This window comes from Cygnus olor, chromosome 26 (assembly GCF_009769625.2).
Source record: "Cygnus olor isolate bCygOlo1 chromosome 26, bCygOlo1.pri.v2, whole genome shotgun sequence".
Taxonomy (NCBI): Eukaryota; Metazoa; Chordata; class Aves; order Anseriformes; family Anatidae; genus Cygnus; species Cygnus olor.
In genome coordinates, this window is record NC_049194.1 from 2276724 (window position 1) to 2294072 (window position 17349).

A 17349-nucleotide genomic window follows, 5' to 3' on the forward strand; every position below is an offset into this window, starting at 1 on the left:
CCAGTCACCAGTGACTATTATTACTTGCTTCAGAGGCAAGATATAATGTATAAATCTGGACATACCTGTGAGAAGTGAGACATGTTAATAAACGTAAAGGTAAAAACTTATTTTAAATGCAGTTTGGTTTTCTTTCTGTAAAATATCTTGTGGTAGAGTTCGTCAATTAATTGTAGGAAGGTCAAACAATTTCACTTGTCAGAGACAGAAAGAAAGTTATAGATTCTGGGAAAAGTTATTCCTATCCTGTATGTCATCCAAACTGTGGGAGAGTTGCATTATCCTGTACCTGCAGTCTGCTGCAGCTTTCTTCCCAGAGCATTTTAGTCCACTAAGTTTGTAAATTTCTATGAGAAGTCTTAGAGAACTCAACATGAAAACTTACGTAAGAGAAATAAGAAAACTGCCACCCCATCTCTACTTTCCCCATGCTATGCAAAAATATTCCTTTGGATGTTTTGTTTACTTTTCAGGCTTTTTTCACTCTGGACCATGCAATAATATTTTTGGCTGCTTGGAGGATGAGTATTTTGAGCAATGTATGTGTTCACGAGACTGTGGCTATGATGGGGAGCCTGTATGTGGATCAGATGGACAGATTTACCAGAACCATTGCCAGATGGAAGTAGCATCGTGCAGGAATAATACGAGGATAGAGCAGATCCCCATGTCACAATGTTCTACGTGTAGGTTTCATTCAACTGCCTTTTTCTCTTACAACCTAGTTGGGGAACACTAGAAATCTTCGTCTAAGCAAACGATAGTTACTTGTGTGTGGTAGGGAAAAGAGGAGACTTCACAACATGCTTTGTAGTATTTTGCTACTCATATTGCAGGAGACTAACTTATAAGAGCAGCTACCTACCTGGTTAGCTCAGAACTGGATTTTCTGATCTCACGAATACGTGTTTTACCAATCTTAATGAACCTGAGAAAATTTGGTAATATTGCTTATCTGAGGTGAATAATCCTAGGTAACAAATACTGTCCGTGAAGTTTAACGTACTTTGGAGGTTCTACATGGGCTTTCAAGATGTGCTGTTTGCTATACCTGAACTGAGTATATCACCTCCTTAAATGGAGACATTTTCTAGAGAGTCATTAACAAATTCTATGACCAATGCGTTTTCCTTTTTTACTTACAGCCAAGAATTTGCCAGAAGAAAGGGAGACGCAATCCCACACAGCTGAGCAACCCAGTGTACAACAAATTCCAACAGGTAATATCATACCTTTGCATTTATCCAAGGCTTTTTTCTTTAAAAAGTTTAAAGCTTATCCTATCATTATACAAAAGTATACATAACTCCTAAGCATGTTTAAATAAAAATGCTGAATACCTTTATCTTATAGAAAAGACAGAACAGAAATCAGAAAAAATGAAGTCATCAAGGAAATTTAGGGTGATAAGCGTCTGGCTACAGACTGTCTTCCAGTCCTTTCAGAAATTCTTGCATGATACCTGCTGGATTCAGAGCGCATGCCCATTTCTATGAACAGTTGCCTAAATCTTGCAAGTGACCATACTGTTTTCTCAGCCTTGGTATATTTGAGCAATACTTCGGTCTTTTCTTTAATATCAAGCTGGAAAGATCCCATCTGAAACCAGGCTGATGTAATATGTCTCCACAAACAACTGAGCAGTACATGACAACAGACAAAACCATTGCAAAAACTAGAATCCAGGTGGATCAACTTCTGTTCATAGTTCTGTGTAAAAATTGAGCTGGCAGTCCTGATTCTTTCAGAGCTGCTGTTTGGAATAAAGGCCTTAGTGAGCAAAAATTTTAAGGTCAGTAGATGGAGTAGCCAGGAATTTGGCTGCTCATTTTATTTGGTGCTTATATTCATACATTTTTTTCCAAGACTCATGTCAGACTTGCTCCTGGCTCACAATAAATCTCACCAAGAAGCAGTGGAGGGTCAATAGAATAGTTTGTTTCATGCTGTTTCTAGTAAATAAACTGGACTAGATTTTTCCTGGCTGCTTTCCACTCATTAATTTTTCCCTGGCCTCTAACTCTCCCAACAAATTGGTAAAAACAAGTTAGTTCTTCAAGAGAAGTCTCCATGCCTTCCCATATCCTTCTTGTGCACCAAAGTTCAGGCTTCATGTGTCCAACATGAGATAGGCTGTCCTGTTCTTTACCCTTCTGCTCTGTGGAAGTTGGCGGATGTTTTTCTTAAGGTGTAAAATCATGGTGAATACTCTGTCATGACTATCTCTGTAGGTCATCCAGTCTTAAAGTGTTTTAATGCCTCTCCTATTTTCCCTCCCTTTGTTTCTGAACTTAATGTGAATATATATCAGATCGCTGTCTGTCAGAATAACTGAAATGAATGCTTGTTGTCTTTTATTCTGTGCAAATGCAATGCACCCAGCATGGAAACAGTTTGCAATCTGAACCCTATAAAACAGCATTCCCAAACTGCTCTGTAGGACGTTGCTGGTATGCAAGTTCATAGTAAGTGTTTTGTTGCTGGTCTACAAAATGGGACTGCCATTACATTGTTTTCAAATACATATTTGATATGAATATGGTTATCTGGGAAAAAAATGTGGAACTTGACAATAGTCCACAATACAAACATTTTCGGAACAGTGTTTCTGAAATAATCTGCATTGAAACATCGAAGAAAAATATCCCTCTGTTTTCTGTTTTAAACAGACAAAGGTAGTGTTGTTTCAGTAGGCTATCAATAAGATCAAAAATGGCAATTCAGATTGTGTGTGTGTGTGTGGCATTTGTATGGACATTAGATTAATAACCACATGTATGCCATAAGGATATGTTAAAGTGCTCACAAATGGTATGAGCTTGCTGCATTCTAGGATCTGTGAGTGCTAAAGCAGAGAGTCTCCTGGAAGGCTGACACTCTTCTGAAATGAGCTGTCTGAGCAGCCATGGCAGAGTGAGCATTCAAAAATAAAACAGACTAAATCCTGCATCAGGAAAAGCGCCCAGCATGTGATTTTCATTAATCCTCTGGCCTCCTCTCAGGTCAACCGCACGGTACATGAATCAAAGTTTAACAAATGAATGAATCCCTCCTTATACGTGGGTCTCATTTGGGCTCACTGGTTTGTTAGCATTGAAGCATGTGATTGGTTTAAGTCGACTCAGGTGCTCTGGGTTTCTAGTGAAAGTTCTGATGAGCCATGTCTAAATTTGTGGTTTCCTTAAAGGATGCAAAACTCCAGGAGCCAAATCAAGATTAGGGCAGGTTGGTGGAACCGCCTCAGTGTGTTAATCTTCAGGAAATACCATTTTCGTGCAGAACCTCGTGGTGTTTATATTGTCTGAAATCCTTCTGTATTTGCCATATGACTTGTGCAGGCTCAGCTCGGTTTGATTGATGCTTTCATTGTTAGCTCTTGTCTATGTTACCCCAGCAATGGAAACAATGAGAGCCAGCTTCCTTCCAGCAAACAGTGGGGAACTTCATAATGTGTTTGGGCTCACTCTGGCAAACAGACTTGCAGTATAGTTCCATATACCCCAGTGAGTTTGCTAGAATAAACAGCAGCTTATGAGTTATGCTATGCAAGGTAAGTAATCATATGTGGCTATCCTGAAAAGTCAGGATGCAGTGCTTCTTGTGGCACCTAGCTGTTGTCAAAGCATTCTGAACTGCCTTTCAGAAGTCTGCAGCAGATGTTGCAGCAAGTGAGGCAGAAGGCTGAGGTTTGATCCTAAAACCATAACCTTTTTTTCGTCCAGATGGGTAGGTTCTCCTTGCAGCTTCAGAAATATTCTCTTGATGTAGTGAGAAGAGTGCAGGGTGACAGGACTCAACAGAAGAGAAAGCCAAGGGGAAGCACTCATGACCGAATCCCCTTCCTCAGCTGTTCATTCTCAGAGGTGAACTAGTGAGACTCAGAGATGGAGCAGGCTCTTCATGAGTAGTACGGACCCACCTCTGCCTCTAAGCATTGTGGCTCTGTCTGCATTCTTTCACAGCCTGTTCCAGTCACGTTTATTTGGAATGAAAGCTCTTGGAGCAGGAGTTTGGTTGCCAAGTGGACTATTGGTGTGTTTGTTTAGTGCCTTTCTGTCTGTGGCTTTCCTAAGACTGTTGTCACACTAGGCTACAAAATTATGGGTGGATTTCAGAGCCTAAGGGATCCTCAGTAGCTCTGATACCATCTCTCTGGTGCAGTGGTCCTTCAATTGCTTCCGCAGATCTTTAATGTTCTTTTGAAATTGCCTCTCTACCAAAAATGCTAAATGTGTAGCTGATGGGGCTGGAAGATATGTTGATATCACAGTAAAATTGTGATTCTGCAGGTATTTGATGGAAAAGCGTGGATCAAAGTGTGGTGCAGCAGCACTCAGTGGTATCAGTGGTGCTGTAGTGTCGCACTCTGTGCTGCTCTGAGCAGGCAGCCCACCCAGCTCCGTGCTGTTTGACACCTCAGCCTTTTCCCCGCAGCTGGAGCCATATTATTTGTACAGTTCTGCTCCAGCAGTTAGGAGGTCCAGGACCTGGAAGCAAGTTCTTGGTGGTATTATGATTCTTTTATTTGGTGTCCTTATTTTAAATAAATAACTAAACAAACACTCTCCCATCCACCATCACTGGCATCTAATGGGAATGTCAGAGTGAGCTCTACTTCTAGATGGAGTCATCCTGCAACACTCCCTGGCGGGCACACCGTTCACAGGAGCGCTGTTCTTTTAGGATTGATTGAACTGGCAATGGGCCACTTTTCCTTTCACCCCATCGGTGTTCAGCAAACATTGGCTTAGGCGCAAACATTTGGAGATGGGGGAGTGGTTTGCATGCAACAGGAAATGTCGGCCTTTCATCTTTGCTTTGACTCCAGTCCTGCATTCCTAGGAAGAGTGAGGTCTGTGATGTTAATTCTGTCCCTGGTGGACAGCAATCATCCATTCGTAGAACAACTTCATGATCTGGCAGGTTCTCACATGGAGAAGGCCAAGAAGAAGTGAACACAGACTGACTCTGCTTTCAGGCAAGCATTCCCTTGCCTAGGGCTGAGCCTGTTGCTGGGAGGATGTGGGAGGCAACAGGGAAGCCTTCAGATATTTTATTTCTAGAGAACAAATGTTTTCAAAGGCCTTGACAAGTGTTCTCCTTAAATAAAGCAAGCTTTTATGAGGGGGACTTTTCCTCCCTGCAACAACTATGTTTCAGTGATTGCTTTGGTTTGGATTAGAGCAGTGTATATAGAAAGCAAACAGGCAAGATGAACAGCTGAGCTGGCTCAGGGAACAGCTTAGGAAACAGGGACCTATTGATATTCCTAGAAGTTTTATCTTGCAGTCTTACCCTCTGGACAGTGGGCAGTCACCCACTGGGAGGCACAGCCACTTTGAGAGGGATGTGCACTGTGTGAGCGACCTGCCCATGTCTTAGTATGGGCTGGAGTGAATGCATGGGGGAGAAGTATCCATTTCTGCCTGTTCCTGTCTTAAATGCTAGAAGTTCCTCAGTGGTATGAGACTGTGCTAAAGCAGACATATCTCAGCTACTACTCAGCTTATGACTTAGTGAAAGATGAAGTATTTTCAGGGTGTGGTGTAAGGTATGTGACATCACAGATGAGGTATTTTCAGAGTGCAGTGTAACACATCTGTGATATCCGGTATTCCGAAAGATATCTGACTTAAAACTCTATATAGATTGTAGGGTGAACTGGTTCCTAACTTAATCATCTCAGTTAATGCCTAAAATTAGATACTTCAAAATGAGATTTAGAGATTTTTCAAATTGCCTGTCACTTTGATTCCTTTTATTTTTTACAGTGTCAGAAAGAGATCTCAAAAATTGCTATCTACAGCAGCTTTTCTACCCGTATGTGAATCTAAGCGTGCATGCACTGGACTATTGACATGTGTAGCCTCCTTTTCACTGTGAGACACTGATTTGGCTACTGTTTTGTCTCTCTTCTTACTATTCCTTCCCTCTAATGTCATTCCAATTCTCTCTGTGATGCAATATGTGATGCTGAAATGCAGTTTCTTTGGATAAAGCAAAAGCTGAGACTACGGTTTCCTTTCCAGCAGAGGAAGGCCCTCCACCACAGTCAGATCTGTCATATTATTCCTATGAATACGACCCGGACCCCTATGCCTCTGAAGCTGACACTTTTGAGATTGTGGCAGAGCTGACGACAGCAAGCACATTAAAAGTGGACAAGATTCAGGAAGCGGTGACCACAGTAGAATGGTGAGCTGGAGAGTGTGGGGGATTGTAAATCTGGTTTATTAGTTATAATTTACTAATTCATATGTTGGGTCAAGTGTATTCAGTTCCTCAAAATGGGCATTCTTACAAGCGACTTGCTAGCCTCTTTAGCAAGGAATCACCAGGAACAAGATCTCGCTGGGACAGCATCCAAGTCTTCATGGCCTGGATGTCTCCATTTCTAGCAGCTTTTAAGTTTTTCTCTGCCCAGCCTCAGTGATCTTTCACAAAGATATGTAATGGGAAAGTGACTTTTTTCATTATGTTCTCTTTTCAACAGAAATATATAATTTAAAGAAAGAGAAGAGGCTCAGAATCTACTCCTGTATGAGTTTGTTCCAACAGACGACCTGCTGCAGAACAGAAACCGAATGATGACTACTTCCTGATGCCCTCAGAACTGTAGGCTTTGCTGCCCCACGGGGGTGGATCTGGAGCGCTAAGGGGGACACTCAGCATTATTCTTCTGTCAATTTTCCTGCCTTTTGTGCATCCTCCTAGGAGTACTTCCAAGGATGGGAAGCCAATATACTGCGCCCTCTAGGTGAGAAAAATAGGGGCTGGAATTCAAACTTATAGACCTTTTCAAAATGTTTTCTCTATTATCAGGATACTGCAAATGCCATTTCCTAGCTACATTTAGAAGCTAAGTCCAGGCCTCGTGCTTAGCTGAACTGCTGTTTGAGGAAGGATGGCTGAGGAGTTTTCTCTCAAATTATTATAATAAAAATCAGTATGTTTTGCTAATTATGACATAAGAGGCTAATCATCTTCTCTAGCCTGTAAGTCTACTGTACCCACAATTATGTCCTACAAGAGGAAAAACTGCCCTAATGCCTCCATGTTCAGGAAAGATGTTGGGAGGTCCATTTCACAAGAGAAAACTCAAATCCACTGTCAGACAGGGCTGAAAAGCTTCAGGTGGGGAGTTTGCTAGCCATAGCAGTGACCAGGATCTGGTGGGTGAGCCCTCTTCATTTTGCACTATGTGCTGATGAGGTTTGCTTGCAGCCTTCTCAGCTCTGCAGCCCCTTTCCTCCTTGTAACCCTGACATGAACTGACCCAAGGCGCAGTCCTTTTAAATGCTCGCCTGACTTCACCAATCACTTTTATCCTGCTCCCACCAGCATTCCCATACAATGATTTCTTTTTCTGGATATGGTAATCTATGCATAGGCCCTGGGCCTGCTTGCCAGTACAAATCACTGGTGTCACAGAGACTGGACTCCCTTAGACTGACCTGCCCCAAGCAATGTGGTAAAACTAAAAACAAAAGCTTTGTGTTTCCAAAAGTGCATGAGCCAAGACTTTTTGGTTTCCCTTCCTGCCTGGAGCAGCATTGTTCTCTTTGGAGGAGTTAGATGCAATTGCCTGTTGCAAAATAGTGTTAATATTTTATCTTCCACGTCTATTGTTACAGGGACCCAGAGTGGGGTGGAAACTCCTTTTGAGGGTGTTTATTGGTGAATGGAAACAGGAAAAAGCCCAGCTCCATTCATTTTTAGGGCTTGTTTACACAGGAACCCTGACAAGAATATATCCCAGTATAGACATTCCATTCCAGAATAAAAGCAATTTTATTCCAGAAAACTGTCTACATGGGGACAAAACAGGAGGTATCCCAGAAGTTGGGCATTTGTAGTTTCCAGTCCTTTTTTGTCTGGGGCTAGATATATGCAGAATGTAACTGACACGATGAAGGTCTGGGTCTTGAAGTTCTCAGAAATTTCAGAACTGCTTTGTTGGCAAGTTACCAAGCCTTCCTTCGTGGCTGCTGTGAGCTCTCCTCACAGCATCTTGACGTGGCTGTTGCCCGTATGCACCCACTGCTTCTCAGCAGAGCTTTTTGCCACGTCTCTTCAGTGTGTATGAACAGACCACGTCCTCACTGTGTCCCCACTGCACAGCAGAAGCACTGGTGGCTGCATTCCTGTCTGGCAGGTAAATAAATGCCTTTAAACTAAATTCCATCTCCTGTAAGCAACTGGCCTGGCAGATGCTAGCTATTGTGTACACACACAGGACTGAGTCAATATTTATTCCCTGGGTAAATAACAGACCTAGTATGAGCTGCAACAAGAGGTTGTTTTGTTGTTTCTTTTTTTTCCCCTTTTCTAAATATCAAAGCTGCACAATACAAACCCTGCTGTTTGCTGGTTCCAGCCTCAGCTGTTTAATGCTTCAAGGCTGGAGAATGAGACATTTGGTCACCCTGATAATGTCTGTGTGAATGGCTTCCCACAGGAGATGGGACCTGTGCTCAGGGTTCTTCAGCCTCCTGTCCTCTGTCACCTTCTGGCTTTAGTTTCCCTGTCTCATTTAATGCTTGTAGATAGATATTTTAAGTAATTTCATATTGCTTGATCCTCTCATAGATCCATGGGCAGTCAGACAGTGTCACCACTGGGCACAAGAAGATGAAGGTAGGGAGATTCAGCTTAGTATTAAACATGACTTCCTTCATTTTCCTCAGTCTCTGTTACATGTAATCCACTAATTCAAGATACAAACATCTCCCCATTACTGCCAGCTAAATTTCTCCTTGGTGCCAGCCTATCAATCGTGGCTTTGGTCTGTGGGCTCTCTGGGTGCCAGAGCACTCACCTGTTTGAGGCAGGGGAGTCTTGCTTCTGTTTTACCACTAGAAGAACTGACAAAGAGTCCTGGACCCCTAGCAGGCAGAGGCAGAGCAGCCTCAGTGTCCCTCAGCAAAGGCAGTTCTAAATGGGACGCTGCATGTGAGGTCATGTGCCAGGTTTCCTGTACCCTAAAGCCTGACATCACCTTGGGTGCTTCTTCACAGCTTTCAGGGAAATCATTAGTCCATCGTCTCTTCTTCCTGCGTTCCTTAGGTACATATTGGCAGCTCTGCCTCCCCTCACTCCTGCCACCAAACTAGCTCCTTTCTAGAGTTAAAAATCAGTCATTTGATTTAAGGAATCAAATAAAGGAACCTACAAATACACACCTGTTTGCCTTTTCTCCCTTGTTACAGTAGTAATGGAGCAGGTCTCTGTCCTCCTCTCCACCCCGGCTGCTGGTCCATAGCTTTCCCCTGTCCCCAGGTTGTTGTTCCTGTTTCTTGTTATCATCAGTAATTCTTATCCAGGAAAAAAAATTAATACCTATTTTTCTTCCTTTCTTTGAAGTCCTACGTGTAATACACAAACTCTTAGGGCTAGATCCAGGAGGACCACTTGACACAACATAGCCATATCAGACGCAGTATTACTCAAGAAAAGCAGAGCTTCTGCTTCTTTGGGCTTTGAATTGTTTGTGGCTTAGAGACATATGCCTCCCTCTGTCAGAGATGCTTCTCCTTTCCTTTCTCTGATGGTCCCTCACTGCAAAAGGAGAAAAGTGCTGGTGGGTTTGTAAGACACAAATTCCTACATACATCAAGTTACATTACTGAATAGCTACAGCAGTGCTAGTTATCAGTGATTTTTGCTTGCAATCCTTTCAATGAAATTAATATTTATATATTTGTAACTGTACATTATGCAGAGTAATCATTACCATGGTATTTATTTTAAAGCAATAGTTCCCTTGTCCTTTCTTGTCCAAGCGTTTTGGCCTTGCCTCTTTCCCTCCTTCTTAATCAGCCTCAGTAGGAAACAAATATCGGAAGAATGTTCAGTTTGTTTGAATAGCATCATTGAAACAACAGCACTTGCTTTGCTGACACTGATTATTGATATTTAATGCAGAGTAACCTGGTTTTCATTATTGTGGATAGATGATCTATTTGGAAAACCTCAGCTCAGTTTGTTGGTTGTTTTTGTTGTTGTTGTCGTTTTTGCAGTACTTGCTATTTCTGACTGAGTGACAGTAGTCTTGGCTTGCAGCCTGGCTCCACCACATCTCCTGTGTTCGGTAGCTGGCACGTTCTCTGTACGTGCACTGCTGCACCCGTAGGAGATGGGCTCTAGTTTTTCACCTGCATTTCACCCCTGCACATACATGTAAACGCAAACAGTTCTATGATCATTTTTGTTTTGTTCACACACATCTTAGCAAGTCTGAGTCCAGAAAAGGGTTTGTTTTAGATTATGATAAATATTTTATTAAAAACTGATTTTAAAACAATGCTGTTTGTCTCTCTTTATTCACATTGTAGGCTGTAAGCTTGTTTGATCATAGATCACAGAAGTCATGCCTTTACCCATAAAACTGAAGAATTCAGGAACTCTAAGGAAGTTGATCACTCATTTTCTACCTTGTGCCTCACTGGGTTATTCCCAGAGATGAGCTGGCCCTATTTTGTCAAATTTGCCACATGCTCCAGGATTGAGCAACAAGCTTGGTTCATAAACGTGAGGTCTCAATTGCGTGTGTCATTAAGCAAAAGCAGTGATGAGTTTCTAGAGTGAGGGTTTGCTCAATTCCTTCCTGAATGTTTCCCTTCAAGAGACATAATACAGTCTTTGCCTCAGAGCAATCATGGATGCCGAGCATCATAGGATGAATGAATAGGATTTTTACACTTATTACCAACAATGGGCTGGCATTACCATGGTGGTGTTCCTTTGTTCACTAGTCAAGCCAAGAATGTAAGTGGTAGAAAAGCTAGTGCTGTACGTTCTCCTGACAAAGAAGTATTTTATTTCAGGAGAATACATTCCACATAGGTACCTCCTAGTGCTTTTGGAACGTTTAGAAATTTGATTTTGCTAAATGCCTGTTCTTTTTCAGTTTTAGGTAAAAGGACTATGTGTTCAAAGACAGCAAGAAAGCCAGTAGCAGAAAAGGAAATAGAAAGCAGATAGCAACCAGCTTGCAACGTGTGTTAGGAGAAGCAGACCGAGGTGTGTTAGCAAAAGCATCCCTGGCAATATGAGACCAGATGAGAAGTTAGGTGCAGTGTCCCAGTAACAGATCTATTCATGTTCAGCACTCCACATCTTATCTGGACTCCACACTTTTCAAGGAATGCTGTGGCCTAGGTTTATTTGGTCTCAGCCATGCAGACAGAAGAACATGGCTCTTCCTTACTAGGACTTGCCTACTAGGACGTACTGCTTGCTGCTCTGGATGAAACCTGTGAAATCTCAGCACTCACTGTCTTTGTCTTATCCCCACTGTATGTTGTGAGTGCCTTGGGAGCAGGGAGCTGGGCTGGAGGCTCATACCAGCAAATCCTTGGAACTTTTCTGAGGGAGAGTTTCTTTGGAGGTTTTTAAGGATGTGGTGGTTTTTTTGCTGTGATTGAAGAATCTCTTCCTCACCTTATCCCGGAAATCTTCAGAAACATAGTAGTAGACGAAGGGGTCAGCACAGCTGTTAAAGGTGCTGATGGCCAGGCTCACCATGTAGCTGATATACAGGTTACCGTACAGCTTGGAGTGATAGCTGGAGTAATGAACGAGGAGGAGAACGTTGCTGGGTGTGTAGAAGGCCACGAGTGTGAACAGCACGAGAGCTGTGAGCTTCATGGAGTAGGAGTACCGCTTGCCGTTGTCCAGGAGGGCTCGCAATACTGAGCAGTAGCTGAACAGCATCACCACCAGAGGAGCAAGGAAAGCGCAGGCAATGAGGCAGATGAAATAGTAGAAATAATACCCGTCATCCTCGTGCCTGGGGAGAACGTCGTGGCACAGGGTGGTGTCTGCTCTGTACAGGGGATACGACTGCTGCTGCAGAGTCAGGGGCAGGGTGAGGGCAGCAGCACAGAGCCAGATGGCAGTGCAGGTACAGGCAGCAAAGGCAGGGGTGCGGAAAGAACGGGAGAAGAAAGGATGCACCACAGCCAGATACCGGTCGACACTGATGCACGTGAGCAGCAGCACTGAGCAGTACATGTTCCCATAGAAGAAAGCCGTGGTGACCCGGCACAGGCCTTCCCCAAAGGGCCAGTTGTTCCCCAGGAAATAGTAGAAAATCTTGAAGGGCAGCACCAAGATGAGCAGCAGGTCTGCTGCAGCCAAGTTCATCAGGAAGACAGTGGAGGTCAGCTTCTCAGCCCTGGTAGCCAGGACCCACAGGGCCAGCCCGTTTGAAGGCAGCCCCACAAGGAAGACGAGGGTGTAGAGGCAGGGGATGAGCCGCACGGTGACCACGCTATTCAGCTGAGAGCGGGTGGCTTCGTGTATCAACAGGTACGTGATGTTGTTTATCGTTATCTTTTCCCCTGGGATGGCTCGGGGACACGGTGTGATCTCTGGTGTCATTACCTGCTCGTTGGTGGCGTTCTGAGAGTAATCTGTCGGTGCAAACACAGTCTGTTACTTGCTTGCATGTGAATGCTAGCACTTTGCAGAACAGGCTGGATACACGATGCTTACACCAAACACTAAGGTTTTGCATTTTATGCTGGGGTCCCTTGCAGTAAGAGTATTCTGTAAGATGTTGTGCGATGGGCAGAAAAAGCTAACTCACAGAGTTAGGTGTGCAAGAATAACCATCAGCAACCTTACTGAAAACTTACACGACTGCTCTGTTCGGTGGTGTCCCACCGCTCACAAACGATTGCTATGGCGTGCAATTATCAACAGGCCTGGGGAAACACGGTGCTTCCTCTGCCCAACTGTCAAAAGAATCCAATTCACCCCGTTTCTTTCCCTTTCGTAAGCATCTTCTATCACCTCCTGCTCTAATTTGAGTATGCATCAATCTCAATTAGAGCGTGCACCCATGTGATAACATGACAAAAATGAGTTTCCAGGGATCTTAAGAAGGTACCTAGTATCCAGTACTTTAAGAAACAATTTTTCACCCGAAGATGTGCACTCACCATCGTATTCTGGAAAGGCCAGGCAGAGTCCCCAGAAGGCACAGCAGACCACGAGCTGGGGTGACAGCCGTCCGTTCCTGGAGGTCTCCATTCTGGTGTGGCAACCAGGGAGCTGCTGGGCTCACAGCTGTGTGGGAAAGGCAGTCGTGTAGTGACCGTGCTTGCGCATTTCCTTCTCGCAGTCCTTAACGCACGGAAGCACCAGGCTTATCCTGTGAAGCTGGAGGCCTATGGGGGTTGTCACGACATCCCTACAGTCTGTTGAGTCCAAGCAGAGACATAGCTCCAGTGGCAGCCGCGGGACCAGGATGGATGCACGTATCCAGGTCCACGGGAGCTGTGTCTCATTGTCAGAGCTCAAATGACTCATTTTGGACTTCCCTCCTGCTCCAGAATATTCCTGAAAATGAAAAATGTCACATCTGACGCACTTTGAATTTGATGTAGCGTGTAAACTGAATCGAAATGCCTCTGAGCTCCTGCAGCCAGCGTCCTTCCACTCCAAGTGGCTCCACATATTTCAGGTCTTTTCCCACACTAACTCAACAAGTTGGGAAGACATCGTCCCCTCACATAAATATAAATGAAGTACTGGAGAGCTGCAGATCCAAACAAACCTCCCAAGCTCCTCAGGATTACACAAGGCTCTTACAGCCTCATTTTGTGACAGTTCAGGGCTTTTAGTGGCTGCCTTGCAGTCCCCAGATCAGGCTGGGCCTTTCAGAGTTCTTCTATTTATTTGTATGCTTCCAGGGCAGACAGGGAAATGAACTGCACCTTCCTTCTTGAGCTGGCTGCAGAGGTTAATTAAAAGCCCCGTGAGTCGGATCTGTTTGCACTTGAAAGCAGCAGGACTAGCACGCGCCAGCCTGGGGTGCTGTAACATCCAAGCGATAAGTGGCAAGATCCCATGGCTGACGGAGACGTGCTGCTTCCACTGATAAATCCCCAGGACAATGGAGAGCAGCTCCGTCCAGCAGGAAGGGGGCCTGACAAGGGTCCACAGGAAGCCTCTGCTGTTGGGCAGATAATGGTGAATTTCACTCACTCTTGCCCAAGAGCTGTGTTTTTCCTAGAGATGTGCAGCCTCCACCCAGTGAATCCCTAAAAGAGTAGAGCACTCCTTACTAGCTAGCAGCCTGGAGCAGCAGCATGCTGCTGCCACATACCTGCTGCTTGCATGGAGATGGTGACTCTCATAGAGTTGTAAGAAGGACCCTTTGCACTGGCAGATGTTCCCTGAGCCTTTAGGACTGTAACAAGATTCTTTGCTGGTCCCCCCATCCTCTAACTTTGAGAGTGTAAGTCCCTTCCTTGCTCTGCCTTGATAACGTCACTGGGGAAGTCCCAAATACTCTCCCATCATCTGCATATGCGCTCCATTAAGCTTCCCAGTAATCCAGAGGGTGGGCAGGAGGTCGGAGCTTGAGAGGCTGCTGCTTTTTAGGCTGTTGCTCTCCAGTCCCCTGCCTGGCTCTGCAAGGAGGTAAAGACAGAAGCTGGAGCCTGGGCAGTAAGAATTGTAAATTTGGTTTGGCAACCTGAGGAGGAGTTCAGTTCTTTCTCCTCAGCTTATGAATGGCCTCTTCTGTGAAGGCTGCAAATCTGAGCCTGGCTGCTGTTTGATGAGATTCCTCTATTCCAAGGAGAAAATGATCCTATTTCCTTTGCTTTCACCATATTCCCACATCCTTGTGCCGAGCGTGTCGAGAGGTGGGGTTCCACTGGCAGGGACAGGGAAGATGCAATGTTAGATGTTTTGCTTTTGTGATTCTCTCAGGATTTATGAACCATTACAGAATGACTCATGTGGCCGCATATTTTCCATGCCTCAACCAGGATCCTTTCCATGCTCTGTATGCAAAAAATTAGACATAATCAGGTTCAGATAGTGTGCAAATCGCAGCCCCGTTTCCTATGGCCAGGTCTCTGGAGTGGAGCAGAGAGAGGTTATGCCTTGCCGTAGCCTTCATTTTTCAGATGCTGTGTGATCTTTAGTGACTGCTTTAGATGCAGAACAGCTTGCATGAACATTCTAATGCCAGAGGTTTGTCACGGCTTGTTAACATCTCTTTAAGTTGTGTGATCCCTGCCCTGTGGGGTAACAATTTGGTTTTAAAGCTATTCGTTGTGCAATAGGCCATCTCCTGGGAGCAGGCACGCTTTTCTTCCATGGCTCTGAACCCTGAAGATGGAAGGAGAACAGGTTAGGGATTTTAAAGCTCTGAGGGAGGGTACAAACACGACCTGCCCTGCCCCAGACGTACATCTTTAAGGCCTGGAAGAACAAACTTTGGGAGGCAAATGGCATCTTCATAATGGGGCTTACATTTTGCTCTGTTCCAGGAGCTCCAGGGAGTTCTTCAGCTGCAAGCCAACAGGTGAGAAGACATCTTAGTGCGGCTAATACCTGCCCCAGGCTGAGCTCGCGTTTGCTTTGCAGACACGAGGAGCAGCTGACTGTGGAGGCAGCGGCTCTGCCTTAGCGCCAGCAGCACGGAGCATTTCCACCAGTGTCAGCACAATGTCACATTTTCCATGAGTGCAGTACGGGCCCTGCCTTTCCCAGCCGCTGGGTGTGCAAGCATCTGAGACTTCTCAGAACCACCAGGCACAGAAACTTCCACCGACTATTGAAATAGAAATGGTGGGCCTTTTAAGCAGGATCCCCCACATCCCAAATCTGCCTTTGCAGGCTCTGGCACCTACAGGCTGACTTCATGCCCTGGGCGCTTCTGACTTCTCCAGCTCGTCCTCCTCTCATTTTGTGGGGTCTCACACCATCACCCTGCGAGCTGCCTGGCTCCAGGGAATCTGTGGCCCTCTTCTGCTTGTCCTGCTCTTCTCTTCCACTGGGATCCCACCCATAGCTTTTCCCTTCCATTCTCGTTTGTTTTCTCCTCACCACTTTGTAAGCTTTATGCTGGTACAATATTCTTTGGGGAGACTTTCCTTTTTTTGACAATTTCTCTTCTGCTTGCACTTTTCACTCCAGAGGGTAAGAAGCCCACACGAAGTTATTATTCAGGAATGGCTGGAGTTTATTAGCATCACTCTGACTCACTAGATGTTCTGCAATAGTTTCTTTTGGACTTTTCTCAGCAAGTTATTGACACTGGGGTGAGGGCTACCCTGCCTGATACAGCCACCATCCCTTTTAAGCACTGGCCTTCGATTCATCCTTTAGAACAGGTATGGATTAGCATTGCTAGACTTTAATTTAGTCTTAAATTTTGATGAGTGGAAGAAAGAGGTTGCCTCTGGTTTCTTTAGGGTAGCTACGTTCTAATCCAGAGGAATGGCTAAAGCATGAATAAAACCTTAACTCGTGTTTACACACACACACTTCTAGGATACCTGTCACTTGTTTTCAGCCCCCTCTCTCTCTGTGCATCACCGTGATACAGTAACATGGAAAAAAAAGTCCTGAAATACTAAATACTGCATTTGGGTATTCCCTTTAGCAGTTCTTAATTTAATTTATAAAATCATTAGCTCTTACTCCATCCTGCAAACCTGAAAGATATTTTAAGCTGTCTGTCATTGCCAAATGACCGTCCACTTGCCGAGATCTCCAACTGCTTTTGGGTGATGTCAGCTCTGGCTGTCGCTCCACAGGGCCTTTCGCCTCCCCTAGAGCACGGGGAACGTTCTTTGTGAGGAGTCCAAGGTCTCTAAGAGGAGACTCTTGTGTAAAGTGTACTGTGTCCTCTGAGACGCCATTACCATCATTTTCATCAAATTATTTCATACAATTTATGCAGCAGAGGAATGTTATTAGGAGAACAACAGTTGTTTCCCTGTGAGCGAGTAATACGCTGCACAGAAAGGAGAGTTGCCTTTTGTTATGGCAACGGAAGTGTTGAGAATGATGTAAAGGAAACTCCTATCAGATCTGGGTCACATCACGACAGCTTAATTTGCAAAATCTACACATTCAGTTGTTGTGCAGAGCTCACAGGGAAAACAGTTAAACATGTTATTACCCAGGAATTTGGGGAGGTTGAGGGAAAGGCGGGGTGGGGGTAATTTTCATGGTTGCAGTTGTATTGTCTTAACCTGGAGCAGATGTGCTTATAGATTTCGGAACTGGAATCAGTCACTTTCTTGAATGTCTGTTGTATTTAGCGTGCGAGTACTTGGGGGCCAGGCCTGGACCACATTTTTGCGCCACACCTCTCAAGGCAAAGGTGCTGCTAGAAATAAACCAATCTGCGAAAAGATACGCTCGGCTGGCACTATACAATGTCTTCTTTTGATACCTATCTCCACATGGAGCAACTGTGCCACCTCATGGACCTCTCTGCTCTCATCCAGACACGGGCCTTTGCTCCAAGAGAGGTCTTGGCAGCACACACCTAAGTACAGAGCCACAGGCACCATCTTCCTGCATGGGATCTCC

The 17349-nt window shown here is 44.7% G+C and overlaps 2 protein-coding genes across 8 annotated transcripts in view; one reads left to right on the plus strand and one right to left on the minus strand.

Moving 5' to 3' along the window:
- The window catches only part of CPAMD8 (C3 and PZP like alpha-2-macroglobulin domain containing 8), a 54247-nt gene extending 43256 nt beyond the window's left edge, over positions 1-10991 (plus strand). For 2 of the 7 annotated variants that reach the window (XM_040537414.1, XM_040537415.1), the window contains exons 40-43: positions 474-686; positions 1146-1220; positions 6033-6195; positions 6494-9323. In XM_040537414.1, the coding sequence (XP_040393348.1) occupies positions 474-686; positions 1146-1220; positions 6033-6195; position 6494 (452 nt within the window). In that variant the 3' untranslated portion in view covers positions 6495-9323. Of the gene's footprint in view, positions 1-473; positions 687-1145; positions 1221-6029; positions 6196-6493; positions 9324-10909 lie in introns of those variants that run through there. The other 5 variants (XM_040537412.1, XM_040537413.1, XR_005814729.1 and 2 more) reach the window with 4 other exon arrangements.
- Positions 10029-13078, minus strand: F2RL3 (F2R like thrombin or trypsin receptor 3). The gene is made up of 2 exons (XM_040537417.1): positions 12948-13078; positions 10029-12416 (listed from the first exon to the last, which is right to left on the minus strand). Exons 1-2 carry the CDS (start codon positions 13036-13038, stop codon positions 11341-11343), a joined length of 1167 nt encoding a protein of 388 aa, XP_040393351.1. The 5' UTR covers positions 13039-13078; the 3' UTR covers positions 10029-11340.
- Positions 13079-17349: the final 4271 nt, after the last annotated feature.

Excerpts from the sequence above, each read along its gene's own strand:
- F2RL3 (XM_040537417.1), bottom strand. The coding sequence starts at position 13,038 with ATGGAGACCTCCAGGAACGGACGGCTGTCACCCCAGCTCGTGGTCTGC. Across the intron at positions 12,417-12,947 it reads GGCCTTTCCAGAATACGATG|ATTACTCTCAGAACGCCACC; the intron begins GTGAGTGCACAT and ends TTGCACCGACAG.